At 42.3% G+C, this 18,133-nt stretch overlaps 2 protein-coding genes across 3 annotated transcripts; one reads left to right on the top strand and one right to left on the bottom strand.

Annotated features, from left to right (window-relative positions):
* The first annotated feature begins 3,924 nt into the window (after positions 1-3,924).
* Positions 3,925-5,405, top strand: LOC143128078 (gametocyte-specific factor 1). Its single transcript, XM_076289754.1, has 5 exons — positions 3,925-4,012; positions 4,266-4,386; positions 4,529-4,615; positions 4,729-4,789; positions 5,288-5,405. Exons 1-5 carry the CDS (start codon positions 3,965-3,967, stop codon positions 5,349-5,351), a joined length of 381 nt encoding a protein of 126 aa, XP_076145869.1. The 5' UTR covers positions 3,925-3,964; the 3' UTR covers positions 5,352-5,405.
* A 694-nt stretch (positions 5,406-6,099) lies between these two features.
* On the bottom strand, positions 6,100-17,970 carry sh3tc1 (SH3 domain and tetratricopeptide repeats 1). Of its 2 annotated transcripts, none has more exons than XM_076289198.1 (17): positions 17,640-17,970; positions 17,224-17,295; positions 16,110-16,240; positions 15,379-15,484; positions 15,047-15,190; positions 14,665-14,863; positions 14,381-14,457; positions 13,007-13,202; positions 12,605-12,735; positions 12,232-12,267; positions 10,411-12,117; positions 9,797-9,977; positions 9,227-9,377; positions 8,882-9,004; positions 8,039-8,189; positions 7,538-7,734; positions 6,100-7,246 (listed from the first exon to the last, which is right to left on the bottom strand). In XM_076289198.1, exons 1-17 carry the CDS (start codon positions 17,875-17,877, stop codon positions 6,965-6,967), a joined length of 4,122 nt encoding a protein of 1,373 aa, XP_076145313.1. In that variant the 5' UTR covers positions 17,878-17,970; the 3' UTR covers positions 6,100-6,964. The 2 variants fall into 2 exon arrangements, with proteins under 2 accessions (XP_076145313.1, XP_076145314.1); XM_076289199.1 differs by having other exon boundaries at positions 10,411-12,114.
* Positions 17,971-18,133: the final 163 nt, after the last annotated feature.

The following is an 18,133-nucleotide window of genomic DNA, read 5'->3' as shown; positions in this document are numbered from 1 at the left end:
CTCTGGTGGCCCCTGCTCTTGCTTAAACAGCAGTGGCACTTTGTAAGAAAAATACTCCTAATGTAGCTAATCGGATGCATTTCCATTACACTGATTTGAGCTATGATGCTTGTTTCAAGGATGCATATTGTTAGAGTAATAGAGACTACATACGTTTGGGAAACGCAACGGGAGAGCATGAACGCTGAGCTATTTGTCCTTCGATATTTTCCGTACGTGCTTCAAAGACTTCCTTTCAAGACCTGCAACGCTGAGGATCGGTGTCGTTGACCATTTTATTGATTAGGTGAGTAAGTTGTCTTATTTTAATCTTCTCCGAAGAATTAATTGCATTTTGCATGGCATAAACTAGTGGACTCACATAGACTATTAAGATAGTTTATGCGTGTGCAAGGCAAGGTAACGGCTAATGTTAGCCAACTCTTACTCAAGCCCAAGCATGTGGATTTCACTTCTCCTAGTGTTGTATATTTGTTAGTTTCGTGTCTTAGGTAAAATACATTTTCTGTTGAGGTGACGGAACGTTGTGTAGGTCATGATATACAAGTTACTTGTACTAACTTAATAGTAAATATGAGGAGTCTCTTCTATGACACGTGACAGTCTCAGCTTGGTTAAAGTTAACGCACTGCTAACATTGAAGGTGCTGTTAAGTGTGGAGACAGGCGAGGCTGTATTGGTTACTTATTAGATAAAACTTTACAGTGGATTATCTACCACAGTATTCGGACATTAAAAAGATTATAACTTTACTTTTGTTTGATGTTGGCGAATTTAAGGTAGAATGGCCGGTTTTGGAGCAACTTGCAGCCCAGCGCCACCCCACATTAGCTTTAGTAGCACTCAGTCGGAGGAGGAGGCTAATGGTAAGTCTTTACAGTTTTAGTTTGGATTATTCCCACACTTGATGTATTGTTGATTGTACCCAGGGGGCAAAGGGGGTTTAGGAGACATGGGCTGCTGTAAAAGGTTGTCATATAAAAATGAAATCTATGATGTCTGAGGATCACAACCTGGGTGGACAACCCGGTCAACAAGCTGCTGGAAACTTGCAATTAGGGTCAAAACAATGCTACCTCAAATTCTGCTTTAACTCCCCGGAATCACCCAATCATGCTAAAAAGGTTTAATTATATCCATGAATCCTGGGCCATATCTCCCTGATACTTTATGCTAGAAACAAACTGAGCACACCTTTCAAAAGAGTGGAAGATAGGCTTTCATCTAAAGCCTTGATTGTACATGTAATTAGAATGTAAAAGTTAACAATGCCTCTTAATTCATAGGTATACAAAGATATATATATATATATATATATATATATATATTTAAAGAACATTCCATTGTATTCGGTAGCATTCTTTTCCCTTTGTTGTTGTTAAAATAAACAAAATACCATGTGAAGTTAACTTTTACAGATTAAATAATATTTTGATCATTTCACTATCCAGACTTCAGACTCATTAACACATTTAGAGGGAATTCAATTTCAAGCCTATCAAGTCAAACAAGATCCAAGAAAGTGTGGCCACAATTTGGCTGTGGCATGGAGGGAGGGGTTATGCATATGTGCTAATATAGCACGCAAACAGTGAGGCAGTAAGACAGTGGTAAAAAGTGGCTAGTGGACAGACAGTATCCAAACATGGAGGGGGTGGAGAGGCAGACAGAGTATGCGGAGAAGTCTATCTCTCCTCTTTCCTTAGGTGAAGCATTGAACAGTTCAATGGCCCTGGGGACAAATTACTTCCTTGTCTGTCTGTTGTGCAAGGCAGTGAGCGAAGTCTCCAGCTGATCAGGCTCTTCTGCTTTACAATAGTGCTGTGGAGTGGATGACACTTATTGTCCAAGATGTTGATCAATTTGTTCAGGGTCCTTTTGTCAGATATTGAAGTGATGCACTCCAGTTCAGCTCCCACTACAGAGCCAGCTTTCCTTACCAGCCTGTCAAGTCGCCCCGCATCCTTCTTTGTGCTTCCTCCCTAGCATACCACTGCATAGAAGAGGACGCTGGCAACAACAGACTGGTAGAACATCCTGAGGAGCTTGCTGCACACATTGAAGGACTGCAGCCTCCTCAGGAAGTACAGCCTGCTCTGCCCTTTCTTGTAGAGTGTGTCCGTGTTGGCTGACCAGTCCAGTTTATTGTCCAGGTGGAGACCCAGATACTTGTAGGTGCTTACCACCTCCACATTGACCCCATCAATGGAGACTGGTAGCAGAGTGGGCTTAGACCTGAGTCAGAAAACTTCTGTATGTGGCATGACTTGTGTTGTAGCAGAAGTCAGATCTGTACAGGGTGAACAGGACTGGTCAGGTAATCTGTAATCCAGGTTACCAGGTGAGCATCCACACCCATCTGCAATAGCTTGTCTCCTAGTCTGAGGGGTTGGATGGTGTTAAAAGCACTTGAGAAATCAAGTGATGTCTTGATGTCTTTCACAGTGTTGGAATTTGTCCGAGGCGTAGACTCAAGTTAATTAAAGATGTGCTTCAGTGGCTTCCCATTGCCATGGTCATTGACACAGGCCAGGCAGGCTGTGTAGATGGAATTGAAAATGCTTGGCCCTCATCCAGAGACCATCCAAAATTTCTGATTTTTTACTGCCCAAGCGATTCATCATTATTATAGTGTTCATATTAATAGCGAAATTTTGAAATACAACCCCAAAACAGAAAAAGTTGGGACGTTGTGCAAAATGCTAAATGTGATAATATACAAGTCTCGTAAACCCATATTTAGCAGCCAAAAGGACACAGACAACATATCTAATGTTGAAAATGAAAAGTTGGACTATTTCATGGAAAATATATGTTCATTTTGAATCCCAGCAACATGTTTCAAAAAAAGTTGGGACGGGAGCATGTTTATCACTGTACTGCTTCACCTCTTCATTTAACAAAATTCTGTAAATGTTTAGGAACTGAGGAGACTATTTGCTAGAGTTTTGAGAATGAATAAATATTGAAGTTGGTAGATTTCAGACAGAAAATACGGATTACCATTTTACACAACGTCCCAAGTTTTTCTGTTTTGGGGTTGTAATTGTTTTATAATGACAACTGAAAAAGCACTTACCATGAAATTTCTCAACCTTGATTTCGCCAGCTTCTCGATATTTTATCGCTGCCAATGTCTTTGCAGTCCACAGCAGCAATAAGTGGTTGTTTATTGCCTTCTATGTGAAATGAAAATCCAAGTAGCCTAGCCTATTTTCCAACAATAGGCTACAGGAAGTAGCGCTAACATAATCGTGCACCACTGCAGAAGAAGACGTTGTGTTTTTGATGTGTTTGTGGACCTAAGTTTGTGCACAGTAAAAGTGCAAGGATACAAAGACAGAACCGACTGATATCTTATTCATGGACTGTTTTACAAGATCACCTTTTCGGTAAGTAGTATACGTAAAACTATTTGATCAATCAAAACTATTTTCTTTGCAGCAGGCTAAGCTAGAACTAGTGCTAGTGGAGAAACATGGATAATTAGCAACAGAAGTTCAAAGTCTTTCAATGTAACGTTACATGATCACAACTTTATTTCATACTGCTTGAACAATCAAGATATCGTTTGAAAGCTGTATTCCCGTTGTGTTGGTAGGGCTGTAGATTTCACAACTAAAATGATATATAGCATGACATGATATAGCAGAGACATGCATACTTTGAACACATCCTACACGTTTCCAGCAGCTTGTTGACCGGGTTGTTCACCCAGGTTGTGATCCTCAGACATCATAGATTTCATTTTTATATGACAACCTTTTACAGCAGCCCATGTCTGATTTCGTAAAAAAACGGGTGTTTTGCCCCCTGGGTATTGTGTGTTTTCTAACCATTAGTCCACTATTAGGGAGCTAGGGATATGTCCTGTATGTGGATAATATTTATTTTCATGTTCATTCCAGGGGATGACATCTGGAACCCAGATAGGCTAGTAAAGTGCCCCTATGACCCCAACCACATGATACGCCAGTGTCGCTTTCCCTACCACATTCTTAAGTGCAAAAAGGTTGGAATGACCGTTGTATTCACGAGTTGTATTTATGCCAAACATTCAATTATTTTAATGTGGAAGCTTCAAATGGCTGTATTGTGTGTCTAAGTACTGATAGGATATGCCAGTCTGCTTTTTGTGATTGCCATTAGAATGTAGACCTAAAGCAAACTTGCAAAGAGCACACATTTTATCTGCTTGAATGTGAGGAGTTTAATTATAAAGTTCATTAAATCCTGTAATCCACTTCTTAACCATGTTAATATAGAACCATCCCGAAATGGAGAGCGAGTTAAGGACATGCCCTTACAATGCGCGGCACATCATTCTGAAGGATGAGTTATCCGCCCACATGGCTGTCTGTGTTGATAGGCAATCGGTGATTGACGGTAAAGTCTCCTTCAGTTGTGTGATGATACTCTGTGTGTGTGTGTGTGTGTGTGTGTGTGTGTGGGGGGGGGGGTTGGGGTTGATTTGCTGATGATTTGTCAGATGTTTATTTGCCAGAGAGTATATTTTTTGCCTCAACAGAACTGGGAGGTAATTCCGAGGTGCAAAAGAAATACTCAATACCGGTCAATACAACTGCTTTTCCCACCAGTGAAGACTGGGACAAAGGTGAGTCGGATTCTGTAGTTGGAGTTCAGACTTTTAACATTGTTATTCTGTCTTGAAAGAAAACATCTTTCAAGTCTCTTTGTTTGGCTAATTTGCTGATGTCTGACCAACAGAGGTGGAGACTGCCATTGCGTCTCCGTTTGTGTGGGGAGTGACATCTCAGATCAGCCACAGGTCAGTTTGCCACATGAGCTTGCTGGGGTCTTCCTGGCTTTTGTGGGTGTGTGAGGTTCATGGGGACATAAGTTTTTTTCAGGCAAGGATGAAATGTTGATATTTCAATTTGGTTCTTAGTGGAGAGCCTCTACGTGCAAGCTTAATGGAAGAAACTGAAGGCACTATTTTCTTTTGTCATGTTTTCAGAGTGCTGGATTGAATTTATAAAGGCAGGTTTAGACTTGGGTAACACCAAGCATTGCTATACTATGTAGTATCATAACCATTAACAGTAACACTTGTCACATAGCTGCTTTTTTATTTTTATTTTAAAAGGCACGTCACTTGATGTTAGCAACTTTATATTTCTAATGGTAGCTCAGATATCTCTTTACATTCTTAACCCATTAGTCTTTTTTCCTTCAGAGAAGGGAGGGTGACGTAGAGGTGTCCAAATGCAGTAGCCAGCAGCTAGTCAGGCTTCCATATAACTACTTCCTATATTCTCTTCTGCAGCCCGGAAGTCACAAACAATCTGGCTCCTGGACTTCGCACCCCACACGTGCTCCCATGGAAATAATCAACATATGTTGTCTTGTGATTGAGATCTGCAGGTGTGGTCTGGAGTAACAGGTGCATGATCATCCACTTTTTCTTTTATTATGGCTTTCTGACTCTAGAGTATAAAAAAGGCCTCAAGGCCTCTGGATCTTATCAGCCTTCTTTTTCAAGGGGAGTTTCAAGATATTCAGGCACAATTTGTTTATTCTGAATGGTTAATACACTGGTTTTCCTAAGTAACTTGGAGACTTGTGAAATTTGGTTTAGGAAGTAAAGTTCATGTCAACTTTGTTTTAATTTTAATAGGTGTCTTGATATTTAGTGTTTTTTCCTTGAAGTAACGATTAAAATGACACATGGGCCTAGTTAAAACATGGAGAGACTTCTGTGGGCTTTTAAGGAGAATTGTTGATCGTTGGCACCATGTATAAATGTTCAATACCAGGCCCACATGGTTAAAACCCATGTATTCACCACCACCACCCCTTCCCTAAACGAATAAATCAATAATGGATAAGATTTGTCTTATTGTATATTTTATGGATGAATGCAAATCATAAACTCAGTGGTCCTCAGTAGTATCAATAAATAAGACCTCTGACTTTGGTCGCCAGACATCATGGTGATTAAATTATTTCGTTAAATTGTAGTTAGCTATAGATGTGCTTAGAGACCAGTGGACTGGTGCATACAAATAGAGGCTACAGATTAATGTCGTACAAAACTTTTCTGCACAACTATGGTATAAAGGTGAAATGCTGTTTGAGTACTGAAATGGTGTATTTTATTAAGTAAATCTCCCAGCCCAAATATGGTTAATTTTACATCACAATTTGTAACCTCGTAGAAATAAAATTACTTAATTTGCATTCGGGAAAACAATCACGTCAGGCAAAGTTATACTTGTACAGTCCCCATTTTACATGTTTCACCAATACTGCCTTGCAGTACTGGGGCGCGTTTTCCCAAACCCATAGTTGCTTACCGTATTTTCCGGACTATAAGTCGCACTTTTTTTCATAGTTTGGCCGGTCCTGCGACTCAGGTGCAACATATATATATTTATATATATTGTTTTTTCCTCTTCATGAAACATTTTTTGACTGGTGCGACTTATACTCCGGTGCGACTTATAGTCCGGAAAATACGGTACTAAGTTAGCAACTTTGTTGGCAATGGGAAATTGCATTGCAACCAACTAAGTTACTAACAGGTTAGCAACTATGGTTTTGGGAAACGCGCCCCTGGTCAGTCTGCTCTCATCCCCACAAAAGTATTTAGTGTGGTAAATGTACAAACATGACAACTCTTCCATAGGAAACCACTTCTGATGAGAACAATTTAAATAATAATCATTTCCACCCAGTTTGGTTCAATCTTTGACCCAACTTTTGATTCACCGCCTTGACGGTAATAGAAAAAGATATAGCAAGTTATGCATATTTCCAGATTGAATTTAATTAAACTGTATAACGCAACAAAGTACCAAGGCCTTTTCTGCCAGAAATGTGAATCCTGTCATTTACACACCTGTATGGGACTCACAGTGGGAGGTACATTTTAAAAAACAACTTTAAAGCCCAATGTGAGATCTGGGTCTCTGTCTGTGAACTGGCCCAACTATTGGCACGATTATCCTGTAGCGGCAACCAAGCTTAAGCGATGGGGCTCTGTTCGGTACTGAGCTGTGCTCTGAAAGTTCTGATCGGGTGCCAGGTTGATGCGGCGTACGTTGAGGTCTGACGCAAATGTCCGGGCCCGCTGGTAGAAGAAAAGCGACAGCTCGCGGTCCATGAGGAAGTTATGGTAGATGGTGGCCAGACGGGTGCAAAGGTTCAGCTGGGCCTTCTTATTGCCCAGATCCATGGCGGCCGCCAAGGCCAGGTGGTAGTATCCAGCAGCATCAAAGGGGTCCTGGGGAAAGAATTGGGCTGGTAAGTGGAATGTGTTGTGCGTTTTGTTTTATTCCTACATGAACATGCAAATAAATACACATGGAAATAATACATTTACACACTAATGTGGCTGTGTGGCATGCACATGTTCTCCTCACTTAGACTCTCCATGACCTTAGCTAGGTACAGTGTAACCGTTTCGGAAACAAGTGTATTCAACAAAATAGGATTTTGTTCATTCGCTTTCAAAACAATGTGGTAATACAGTGGAACCTTTTTTACAATTGTTGTTGCTCATGCAGCCTCTCACCTTGAGATCATAAAAGATGATGTCCCCTAAGGTCTGGTAGACTCTGACATAGTACAAGGTCTCCTCATCATACTGTAGTGGAGTGGGACAGAGGGACAGCGCCTTCAGGTAGTTGTGCTCAGCCATCTCAAACTGACCCAGGCAGTGGTACAGTGTGGCCAGACGATGGAACGCAACCCTCTCATTCAGATGATCTCCTGCAGCCAACATGTTTCTCGTGATTATTAATGCATGAAATAAATGGCTACCCCCAGTCGAGAAATAGTCCTTAATACTCAGAATAGAGAAAGCATAGTTAATCAAAACTGTCAATATAAAGATCTTGAATTTCCCCTGGGGATCAATAAAGTATCTATCTATCCTGTTCTTGTATATTAAATAGCTCTAAACTCAATCCAGTACAGTAATACCATGTGACATCTAGTGGTCAATAGGGGTTAGCTTCATAATTCTGGCCATAGAACATGTCAGATGAGTGTGTGTGTGTGCCAGCCATCATACCGAGTGAAATACTGAGATCCAGTGCAGTCTGGGCGAACTCCACAGCCTCCTCGCACGCTCGCATCTTCAGTAAGAGCTCGGCCAGTTTATTACACAACCTCAGCTGGGAGTGCACACTGCCTGTCTTCACAGCGATGGGGAGGGCACGATCCTGATTACACACACGCACAAGCACACACACGTAAAGGTAAGTGGGCCATTAGTTTCAAGTTACTGTTCACATTGTACGTAAAAACTCTCATGGTGCTGTAAAGAAATAAACATTTACAAGGCAACTGCAATAAGTGTTGAGGTGAAATCTTGAACAGTGAGGTCACTGCAAATACAAATCACATGAAATCACATGACCATTTGTAAAGGCTATGAGACTGAAGATAGACAATTTGTCCGCTATTTTGTATCTTTCAAAAGAAAATTGGTCAGCCACACTTCTCTCCATATCATATTATATTATTATTACCATATACAGCTCAGGAAAAAATTAAGAGACCACTGCATATTTTTCTGATGTCATCCTACGGTTGCTGAGTGACATTGAAATGAGTTGACGGTCATATTCACATTTGCAGTGGTCTCTAAATTTTGGATATGACCGTCAACTCATTCGATTGTCACTCTTTTTCCAGAGCTGTATATGCTTATGTGAGGTGTGCAAGGGAGCGGTGCTTTAGTGCGCCCACTATCAACTTTTCTAGCGTGAATGAATGCATAATAATCCTGTAACCTAGAAACCTAGACGCACCCTAGTGGCAGCAAATGTAACTTGCAGCCAGGGTAATAATCCTGTACAAAGAATGGGCTGTATTAGTGTGGCTTATGAGTGAAATGGAAAGCGTTCCTTACCCTGTAGAAGCAGACGGCCTTGTCTCTCTCCGCTGTGCTGTTGAAGAAGATGTCGCCCGCAGCCTCCAGCAGCTCCAGGATGAACTGAGTGTCTCCCGTGCTCAGTCCCACGTCCTGTGCCACCTGTGAGTCACAATCGGGTCATTTGAACCCCCTCTTATTTATCCTCCGAAATGCATCGTATTGTGTCTTTCGTAAAAAATTCAAAGGAATATCCAAGGTATAAGGTACATCTTAAGCTCTTCATCAGACTTCAGCAGTCTTTGACACAACTTTGCAAACCAAACTGACACAAATATGCCGATTTGACTGGGTTTGTTTGCCATGGCGGTTTTCTCAGGGTACCTGCACGTGGAGCTCCACTAGTTCTGTCTGCCTCAGGATGTGATAGATCTTCCCAGCCTGCAGCCAGGCTCTGGCCTCCTTCCTCCTCATGCCCAGGTCTATGAAGATGCCCAGGCTCTGCTTGGTGTGCTCCAGCGCTGACCTGTTGGCCCTACAGCACAAATAAATTCTAAGACTGAGGCACATAATGCACTCAATAATAACTCAATGGGAAGAAGATAAATGTGCATGCTAACTAATGTTGTGTTATTATAGTATAGAGTCTTTTATTGTCCTATAAGGATATTCTTTTTCACACATCATTACATTCCAAACAAAGACAGCAGAATCTGATATTAATGTACATGCAGGATATAAACATTTTATAAGACATCATACATCCTTATAGCATATGAAAGTCTACACATGTCAGAATAGAGTTTGCTGTAGATAAGAATCATCATATACTGTATTGTATTATGTAGAAAAGGATGGTAAACAGGCTTTAGTAATTGTTGGAAACTGAAACAAATCAGTTTGATGCTATATTGCTAAAATTGGAGTGTAATATCTGTGTTGACAAAAGCTCACTTTTCTGTGCCCAGCCCTAGGTACAGTTGACTGATGGTCTCCAAAATGTCTGCCTCCACGCTGCGATCCCCCATGTGGTGCACTAGAGCCAGTTGGTGTTCATTGTAGATGATGCACTGGGCCTCATTTGGACATACCTGACCGTACAGGTGACACAAGTGACGAGTGGCCTTGAGCTGACCTGAAAGAGGTGAGGAAGACAATAAGTCATTCCAAATGGTGAAGTATTCTACTCCGGTCAGTAAGTTGACCTAGGCTTTTAAATTGTCCCTTTGGTGTACTGTAGCATTATGTGAATTCCTAAGTGAGTGGCATTCAAGAACTTACATTTTTTTCACAATGAATTAATTTAATTGAATTTAATTACTGAAGGTAGTAAGTAATTAGGTAGAGAAAAAAATATAAATATTTCTAGTTAATGTTAAACTTTTAATTTAGTTAATTTCTCATTCATTAATAATTGAATGTTGACGATTATGCTAGATCTGAGATTAGTCATTAGGCGCACACTATATAGTGATTGATAGAGCTAACTACATAGATACCTTTATCCTGAGGAATGTAAAGTTCTAGTGGACAAACAGAACATGATTTCAGAACCCTGCACCACTTACTCCCTGATTGTCCTGAGTGGATGGCGAGCAGCAGGCCCCACTCGTAGTAGATCTTCCCTCTCTCGTGGTAACCCTGGGAGACGTAATGCTGGCCCAGCTCCAGCAGCACGGTGATGAAGCTCAGCTCGTGGCCATCCAGCTCGTCCTCCTCCAGCTCCGAGAAGAGCTCTACCGCCTGGACCAGGTGCTCCTCGGCCAGGCCCCTGGCTCTGGCCCTCAGGCAGAGGAGGCCCAGGTTGGCCAGCGCCACGGCCCAGTTGTGCCGGTCCTCGAACTCCTCGCACACCTCCACCGCCGCCCGGTAGCTCTCGGCGGCGTGCCGGAGGTTGCCGGTGCGCCGCAGGGCGATGGCCCGCATGTTGTACACCACGCCCTCCTGCTGCGTGGTGCAGTGCTCGGGCAGAGAGGCCAGCACCGCGTCCAGCACGTCCAGGGCCACGCGGGGCCGCCCGCTGCACACGTACAGCCAGGCCAGCCAGACCAGCGCGTCCGCGGCGTCGCCCTGGCTCATCCCGGACGCCGACGCGCCCAAGCCCAGGAGGAACGCCCGCATGTAGCCCACGGCGCGGTCGGGCAGGCCGTGCTGGTGGAACAGCTGCGAGAGGCAGAGTGCGTGGACGTGAGCCAAGGGAAGCTCTGAGCCTTCGTGAGCCAGGTGAACGGCTCTGGTCAGGTAGGGGGCAACCTGTGCGGGGACAGTGACGCCATAGAGCTGGGGCGCGTTCTCCAGCAGCAGAGAGATGCCACACAGGCAGTCCGAGAGCGTGGTGGACGTCTGCAGCGAGGCTTGGTGCGCCGAGCTGACGGCCAGGTGGGGCAAGCTTAAGTCGCTGTACAGTCTCCCTAGCAGCAGGTAGCCGTGGCTACGGATCCCCTGGCAGACTCCCGAGAGCTGACCGGAGAGGATCTGAAACCTCTCCAGGAAGGCCACGGCGCTCGCGGCCTCTCCGAGCTTCAGGTGGAGCTTGGCCATCAGGAAACAGCTCCGTGCCTCGGCAGGCTTGTTGCCGGACAAGATGGCCTTTTTCAGGAGGAACTTGAGCACCTCGGGGTCCTCGGTGCCCGAGATGGCGTCGGGCACGCCCATCAACAGCGCGGCCAGGCGCTCCGACAGGGCAAAGTACTTCTCCGTGTTCTTCTGCGTCAGGTAAATGAGCGCCAGGTTGGTGTAGAGCGCAGACAACATGGGCATGTCCGAGAAAGAGTCCACGGGGACGCTCAGGGCCTCCTCGTAGTAGACCCGAGCCTGGGAGAACTTGGAGCGGCTGGCGCACATCTGGCCCAGCAGGAAGCAGATCCGGCTCTGAGCCCACGACTGACGCTTCTTCCTGGCCGTTTCCCTGGCGACGCCCAGGTAAGCCACCAGCTCCTCCTCGTCGGCGTGACCGTGGAAGCACGACATGAGGAATTCTGGGTAAGAGGTGTACAGGGACCGTAGCTCCTCACGGAAATCGCGGCCGCCCAGGAAAGACAGGAGGGAGTGGTACCCGTCGGTACTGGTGCCCTCTGCTTCAGAGCAGACAGTGAAGGTTGGCATGTCCTTGCTTTCCACCACCTTGTCTGAGGACATGTCAGTTCCATCAGGCTTGTCTGAAGACGACACCATTCCATCAGACTTTGCCAGATTGTGCAGGTAATCCACAATTTTATTTTTCAGTTCCACTTCTGTGTTGGCGTTCACATCTCCATCTTCTGATCGGTGAACTGCTAAAACATAACATTCAGGTATTTTTCTGACTGTTTATCTGCTTTCCATCAGTTGTATATGAATCTATACATACATACTATATAGCTCAAGAGGTTACTTACAAAATTACTTACTTTTGCTTGAAATAGGAAGGGAGTCACTGATCAAATCTGGTATAAATAAAACATGTAACATTATCAATTATAATAGGGCCAAATTCAATGTTGTAATGTGTCAGACACAAGCAGCAGATTAGATTTCAGCTGAATGGGCCACAGGCCTTCTCTTCTCTGTAATTGTAATTAAGAAAAAAACTCATTTTAATTTCTAATTTAAATGTATTTTAAATTGAATGATAATGGAACAAGTTGCATATCGTTTGTCAGTTAAAATAGGGGTTCTTTTGAACTGCTGTATCAGTCCTTGAAGCTTTGAGGCTTATTCTTCTGCTCTGTTAAATAACAAGACATTTCATTACAAGACTTCTGGAATTTGCCCAATTCTTACCAAGTTGGTAGACAGTCCCAACATCACTCTGGGATGTCTTTTTCAACAAGTTAATTGTCTCCTCCTTAATTTTGTCCTGTTCCAGTTTGAGGAACAACCTGTCTTCTGTGCTTAGAAACAGATCTGTTGACCTATAGAGAGTAAATTAAGTAATTAAAAAAAAAAACAGTTATTCAATATCAGACAGTATTCAATGTCAATTAACTACGAGACATTCAGTATTTTACAGTGCCCTATAAAAAACGGAAGGTGTATGAAGTCAGAGTGATAGTAAATATTCAACAGGTAACATAATATGTGGATTGCCATAGTATTTCAAGTACAAAGATTCAGATGACAAGCATTTAAGAGGAACTTTGTATCCATCTTTGTATACGGTAAGTGTACTGCTTACATACTTACTCACAAAGAGTATCTGCGGGTTTGACCAGATGTATCTGCACCAGTCCAACATCTCCATTGGTCTCCCTCCTCCCTAGGAACCACTGGTAGCAGGACGCCAGCAGCCCCACCACAGTGATGTGATCCCCCGCCTCAAAGCTCAGCTCGTCTGGAGCGTTAGCGTCATGATCTCCTGTGGCCTCACAGGCACCTGTGGCTGAGAGGGACCAGAGTGTTTAGTCTTGAGTGGCGTGAGGTTATTCCACGTCAATTCAACCAGGGCCCACGCACTTAGGTCTCAAAAAATTCTGTTGTTACCCAGGAGACACACTGTAAAATTACTCTTATGTAAGATCAATACTTTCCAAGATACAGCCAGTTTTACAGGGGGAGGGGGGGTGTCGATTTTGTTCGGGCTCTTTTTTTTGTCAAAGTTCACAAGCCCACAGCACCAGAACTAAACCATGTAGGAGGCTCAAATTTTGCATGCTGGTACATAAATAGGAATAGTATGTAGCAAAATAGTCACGTTTGGTCTGGATAATCCTGCATGGTCATAGTTGTCTCTCAAAGTTGACACATTGTATTGGAGTTTTTGGCTGGGCTCTGTTTAAGCCTTCAGAAGACATATTTGTACTCAACATAGGCTCTTGATTTATTTTCCTTACTGAGATAAGTAGAAACACTCTCACAAAAAACAATGAACAGAAAATAAATTCTTTCAGGGTCTGAACAGCAGACCTTAGAAGTCTAAAAAATCATTTTGGTTCTCATTTTCAGAGCACCTAAACACCTTGTGGGAATATACAAAGAAACTGGCTGTATCTTGGAAAGTATTGATCTTACATAAGAGTAATTTTACAGTGTGTCTCCTGGGTAACATAGATAGACCTGGTAATCTTTTCTGAATTTTTTGAGACCTAAGTGCGTGGGGCCTGGTTGAACTGACGTGGAATGACCCTATACTGAAAGGTAAGACAATACACCTTTACTGTCTGAAGTAGAAATACTCCTTGGCATCTCTATATATAACACATATATTTTCATTTGTGTGTCAGGTCCATAAGTGTTTGGACAGTAAAACAAATGTCATCATTTTGCCTCATTTAAGTGTGTCAATCAAGGTGTGGACTTTCAGCTTTAATTGAAGTGTTTGAGCAAAATTATAGCATTAACCATTTTGGAATTGCACCTATTTTTATGCATTGTCAACACATTTTTACAAAATTACATTTCACATTTTGAACAATGTTCACACATAAAATATATGTTTATAGAATATTTGTGATGTAATTGAAAGGTTTTTAATATGTGGTGTATCATAAGGAAATACAAAGACAGAGTACTGGGTAAGAGTATGTATGCACACATAATTTGGATATGGCTCAGTCTTACCAAGCTGATAAGGGAAACTGTGAGTTACTTTTCCATTGCCAACTATGGTTCCTTCAGGACATGACTTTAGAAACCACCTGTAAAAATATATAAAATACCATTTGATTCTGGCAAAATAAATACAGTAGTTTGCATTCAATGGCCAGAGACACCCCTCATTGTTTTAAAATAACAGGCTGTATCTTTAAGGCAATGGTGAGATTAAAAAAACTTAGGGTAAGGCCCTTATGTAAACATTGCAGTGCAGAGGCCCTTTGTGCGTTAATCTTTCCCTCCTTACTCACTCATAGAAAGGGATAACTGGCTCCAGGGCTGGTTTAGGTTTGGTTCCACGAGACCCGTCTGCCAAAGACAGCACTGTCCACCCTGAGCCCAGAAAGGGTGGCTCAAAAAGGGCAATGTCGCCTTTCTCCAAATAAAGGTCACTTCCTGACGTTGAGCTGTCAAACATTTGGTTGGAAGTGCACGATGCAAAGAAAGATCCTAATGGACACGCATGAAAACATCAATATACTTTGTTACCGACATGATTGCGTTAGAAAGAATATGAAAATGCTACACTGAACATATTTCAAATACTGACAAATGAAAATACAGAGGGAATTTTGAAAATAATGTACATTGCGGCTTAGTGAGAGGATCGTTGCTGATCGATGATGAACATACCTTCTTGCATGAGGATGCCTCTGTACATGAGATTCATGGTCTCCTCTTTGATGGAAATTTCTATCCCAGCATCCTCTTGGTTCAGCAAGTTCAGCCAGAAGTTCTGGTCCAGCAGCAAAATCTCCATGCACTGACCCAGGAATCCTGGAGTGTCAGGAGTGTACAAAATTAAAAGTGAAGGAACTTTAGATGCAAAACCCTACATGTTTTCACTGATGTGTCAATAACTACAAATAACTAAAATTAGCATCAGGTTAGGTAACATTTTGCATGAGCAACCATATTATAGACTATAAAATTAGTATTTCATAGTATAGTTTTGGATTACAAACCCATTTTGTAATATGTGTTGAACTTCCAGATTTCCTCAAAGGTTTTGAAGGTGACATTTATGATGTTCTCGTCACTGTTTATAGTTAACAGATGGGCGGAGAGTTCCTAACAGAAAGATGAAAGACAGAATTGTGTACAGAGACAAAAACTCACATTTGGTAACTCTGGCTCTTGAAATGTTTTCATTTTCCAAATAATGGGCAAGTGAATTGTGAGCTGTCAAAACATCTTTGATCCACTAAGTGTAACGTGTAGGAAGGAAAATGTTTTTGCCTGATTCTATTTGAGGTTCTTCCATTTGGTCAGCAGTTTGGTCTTCTTAGAGTCAGCAACATATCAATGACATTTCAGATTTTAACTGATGCATATCTTGCCCCTCTATGGCTTACCACAAAAGTCCTTAAAATCACATTACAAAACACATTATTCGTTTAAATATCACCTGAACTCCCCTCCCCCCCTCCCAACCCTTCATTTGTCTCCTTAAGTAAGTAAAGTTCTCCTTAATAGACAACCACTTAATTACATTTAAATCCATTCATAAATCTTAAAAACCAATAGATTTTTCCTAATGAGATACAGTCGACATAGAAGAGGGTTGCTAGATTGTAATGTGTAGTGATCCTTTCATCATGAGTGATGAACAATTGGAAAGTAAATGTGTGTGCTTCCATTAATGGCTTTCTTAATGTGTTGTATGGTGTAGTTTTATGTGTTGGATGAGCCTTACTGAGAGCAGGGTCGTGACCTTCCCGGGGTCAGCTTCCAGCAGACGGAGCTTCCCTCTCAGCACATCCTGTGCCCACTCGCTGTCAGGAAGCCTGTCCGGCCCTTGCACCATAGCCAGCTGCAAAGACAGCACTGCAACAGGAAATGGCAGCGATCAAATGGACACATATCTCCCCAAAAAGCCACCAACTGAGAATAAATGCCCTCTAACTATAAATGCCCTAACTAACAGTTAGCAGTGGCCCTTCATCTGCTTTTATAAGTCAGCTCACCCAATTCCGGAACTAGAAATCTAGGTGGCACATACACAATCCATCATAGAGATGTGTCCAGTAAGCAAAGAGGTCACGCTTGAGTAAAACACTGTAGGCCTATGTTTGCTTCTTCACTGCTGACTAATGTTTTAACTACAGTAAGGCATTTTAGGGACCTACACTGACATCAATAAAGTAATCTTAGGAACTTCATGACACAATAAAAACAGTTCACATTCCTCTTGGGAATACATTGAAGACCAGTGTGGTCAAAAAGTACAGACAACATTTATACCCTATAGTAGTAACCTGAGTTGTATTCATATAAAGCTCTTTGGTGTATGGTCTGATGCGACTCTTACTAAACTTAAGAATTAATGAATGACCCAAAAGCCTTCAGGTCCAAGGTATGGTCTTGTTCAACTATGTTTTCTGGCTGGGTGTGATCATTAACCTCAGGAGACCCAAAGCGGGCATAATAGCACTGGCGTGTTTATGATGGAAACGCTGCACAGAAGTGGTGGAACCTGAACCTGTAAATAGTGGCTTGAACATCATAATGTTCCTTAAAGGAATGTCAGAAGTAAGGAAATGTTGCTTTTACCAGCAGAAGGGGAAACGGTAACAAATGTATTCTTACAAAAGTATTCTTCTTGCACTTACTAGACAGCTTGTCTAAATACATACAGGCTATGTGACAGAAATTTTCCGTAAATACCCTACAGTCACTCAGATAGAGTCTTAGGCACACACATAATAGGCTTTCTCTATTTACATAAAACACATAAATGTATTCCCATTTAAAACCACAATGTACAAGCCATGACAGACATATGGTTATGGTAATGATAATGGAATTACCAGTGGGTATGTTGTCATCAGAAGTTGAGTGCTGGCGTTTAATGCTTCCAGTGCCTTTTGAAGACTTTTGCTCTGAAATGAAGACACCACAGGCTGTGCCACTTGGATTCAATATAGGCTATCACTTTATCTCCATGAGTAGCTATGCATAGCCTTCTAGTAAAGACTGGCACTGATCAAGTATGCTATGTAAACAAAGTTGATTACTTTGAGATTATATAATTTATACAGTGCTAGGCCTAATTAGATTAGTTCTATTATTTTGTCTATTAGAATAAATGATAACTTCAGAATCACACATATTTTCTGATAGCCTAACTGACTTCAGTTCATACCTACATACATAATAATTCATAAGTAAGGCTTTGAAGGATTTATAATGACTCCACGAACGAGAATGAGTCCCTTGAACCTACCCATATCCCTGGTGCCGTGGGAGTCCTTGTTTAAATCCGGGTCATGGTCCGAATATATCTCTGCTGCAGATAGTTCACGACGAAGTCTTCGACCTGTTCGAGCAGTTTCATATTCTACCCCGTTTCCGACTTGAGCAATGGAATTTCGATGTACAGCTGTTGACATCTTTGTTAAGAATGAAAGCGGCGTGGGCAAGCGTGTCCCCATCACGCGCTCTTCACACCCTAAACGATTCATAAACTAGGTAGAAACACTGAGGTTGGCACAAGTTGCGGATGTCTTCATGGTGCGCAGTTCGCAGACTAGACCATGACTGGGTTAGTGGTGAAAGCGCACAATTCAGTGACAGCTTCCCAGAAGTATCGCAGCAGTCAACAATTCAACTTTAATTGGCACGGTTGACTCTGTTGTTTAGAGACTTTCATAACCGTTATTTGCTCAGTCAGTGATCATTAACCAGTTAAAGTAGCCTGCATGCATTTTCCTCCAAATT

The sequence above is a fragment of the Alosa pseudoharengus genome, unplaced genomic scaffold, assembly GCF_046254945.1.
Source record: "Alosa pseudoharengus isolate Yale_2024_CS ecotype anadromous, Long Island Sound unplaced genomic scaffold, YU_APseudo_1.1 YU_APseudo_1.1_scf_17, whole genome shotgun sequence".
Classification (NCBI taxonomy): Eukaryota; Metazoa; Chordata; class Actinopteri; order Clupeiformes; family Clupeidae; genus Alosa; species Alosa pseudoharengus.
Note: the sequence above shows the minus strand (reverse complement) of the source record. Positions and strands in the feature narration are given on the sequence as shown.

Excerpts from the sequence above, each read along its gene's own strand:
- LOC143128078 (XM_076289754.1), top strand. The coding sequence starts at position 3,965 with ATGATACGCCAGTGTCGCTTTCCCTACCACATTCTTAAGTGCAAAAAG. Across the intron at positions 4,013-4,265 it reads ACATTCTTAAGTGCAAAAAG|AACCATCCCGAAATGGAGAG; the intron begins GTTGGAATGACC and ends ATGTTAATATAG. Across the intron at positions 4,616-4,728 it reads CAGTGAAGACTGGGACAAAG|AGGTGGAGACTGCCATTGCG; the intron begins GTGAGTCGGATT and ends TCTGACCAACAG.
- sh3tc1 (XM_076289198.1), bottom strand. The coding sequence starts at position 17,877 with ATGAATCGTTTAGGGTGTGAAGAGCGCGTGATGGGGACACGCTTGCCC. Across the intron at positions 15,191-15,378 it reads CAACACATATTACAAAATGG|GATTCCTGGGTCAGTGCATG; the intron begins GTTTGTAATCCA and ends CTGACACTCCAG. Across the intron at positions 7,735-8,038 it reads GGATCTCAGTATTTCACTCG|GAGATCATCTGAATGAGAGG; the intron begins GTATGATGGCTG and ends TGTTGGCTGCAG.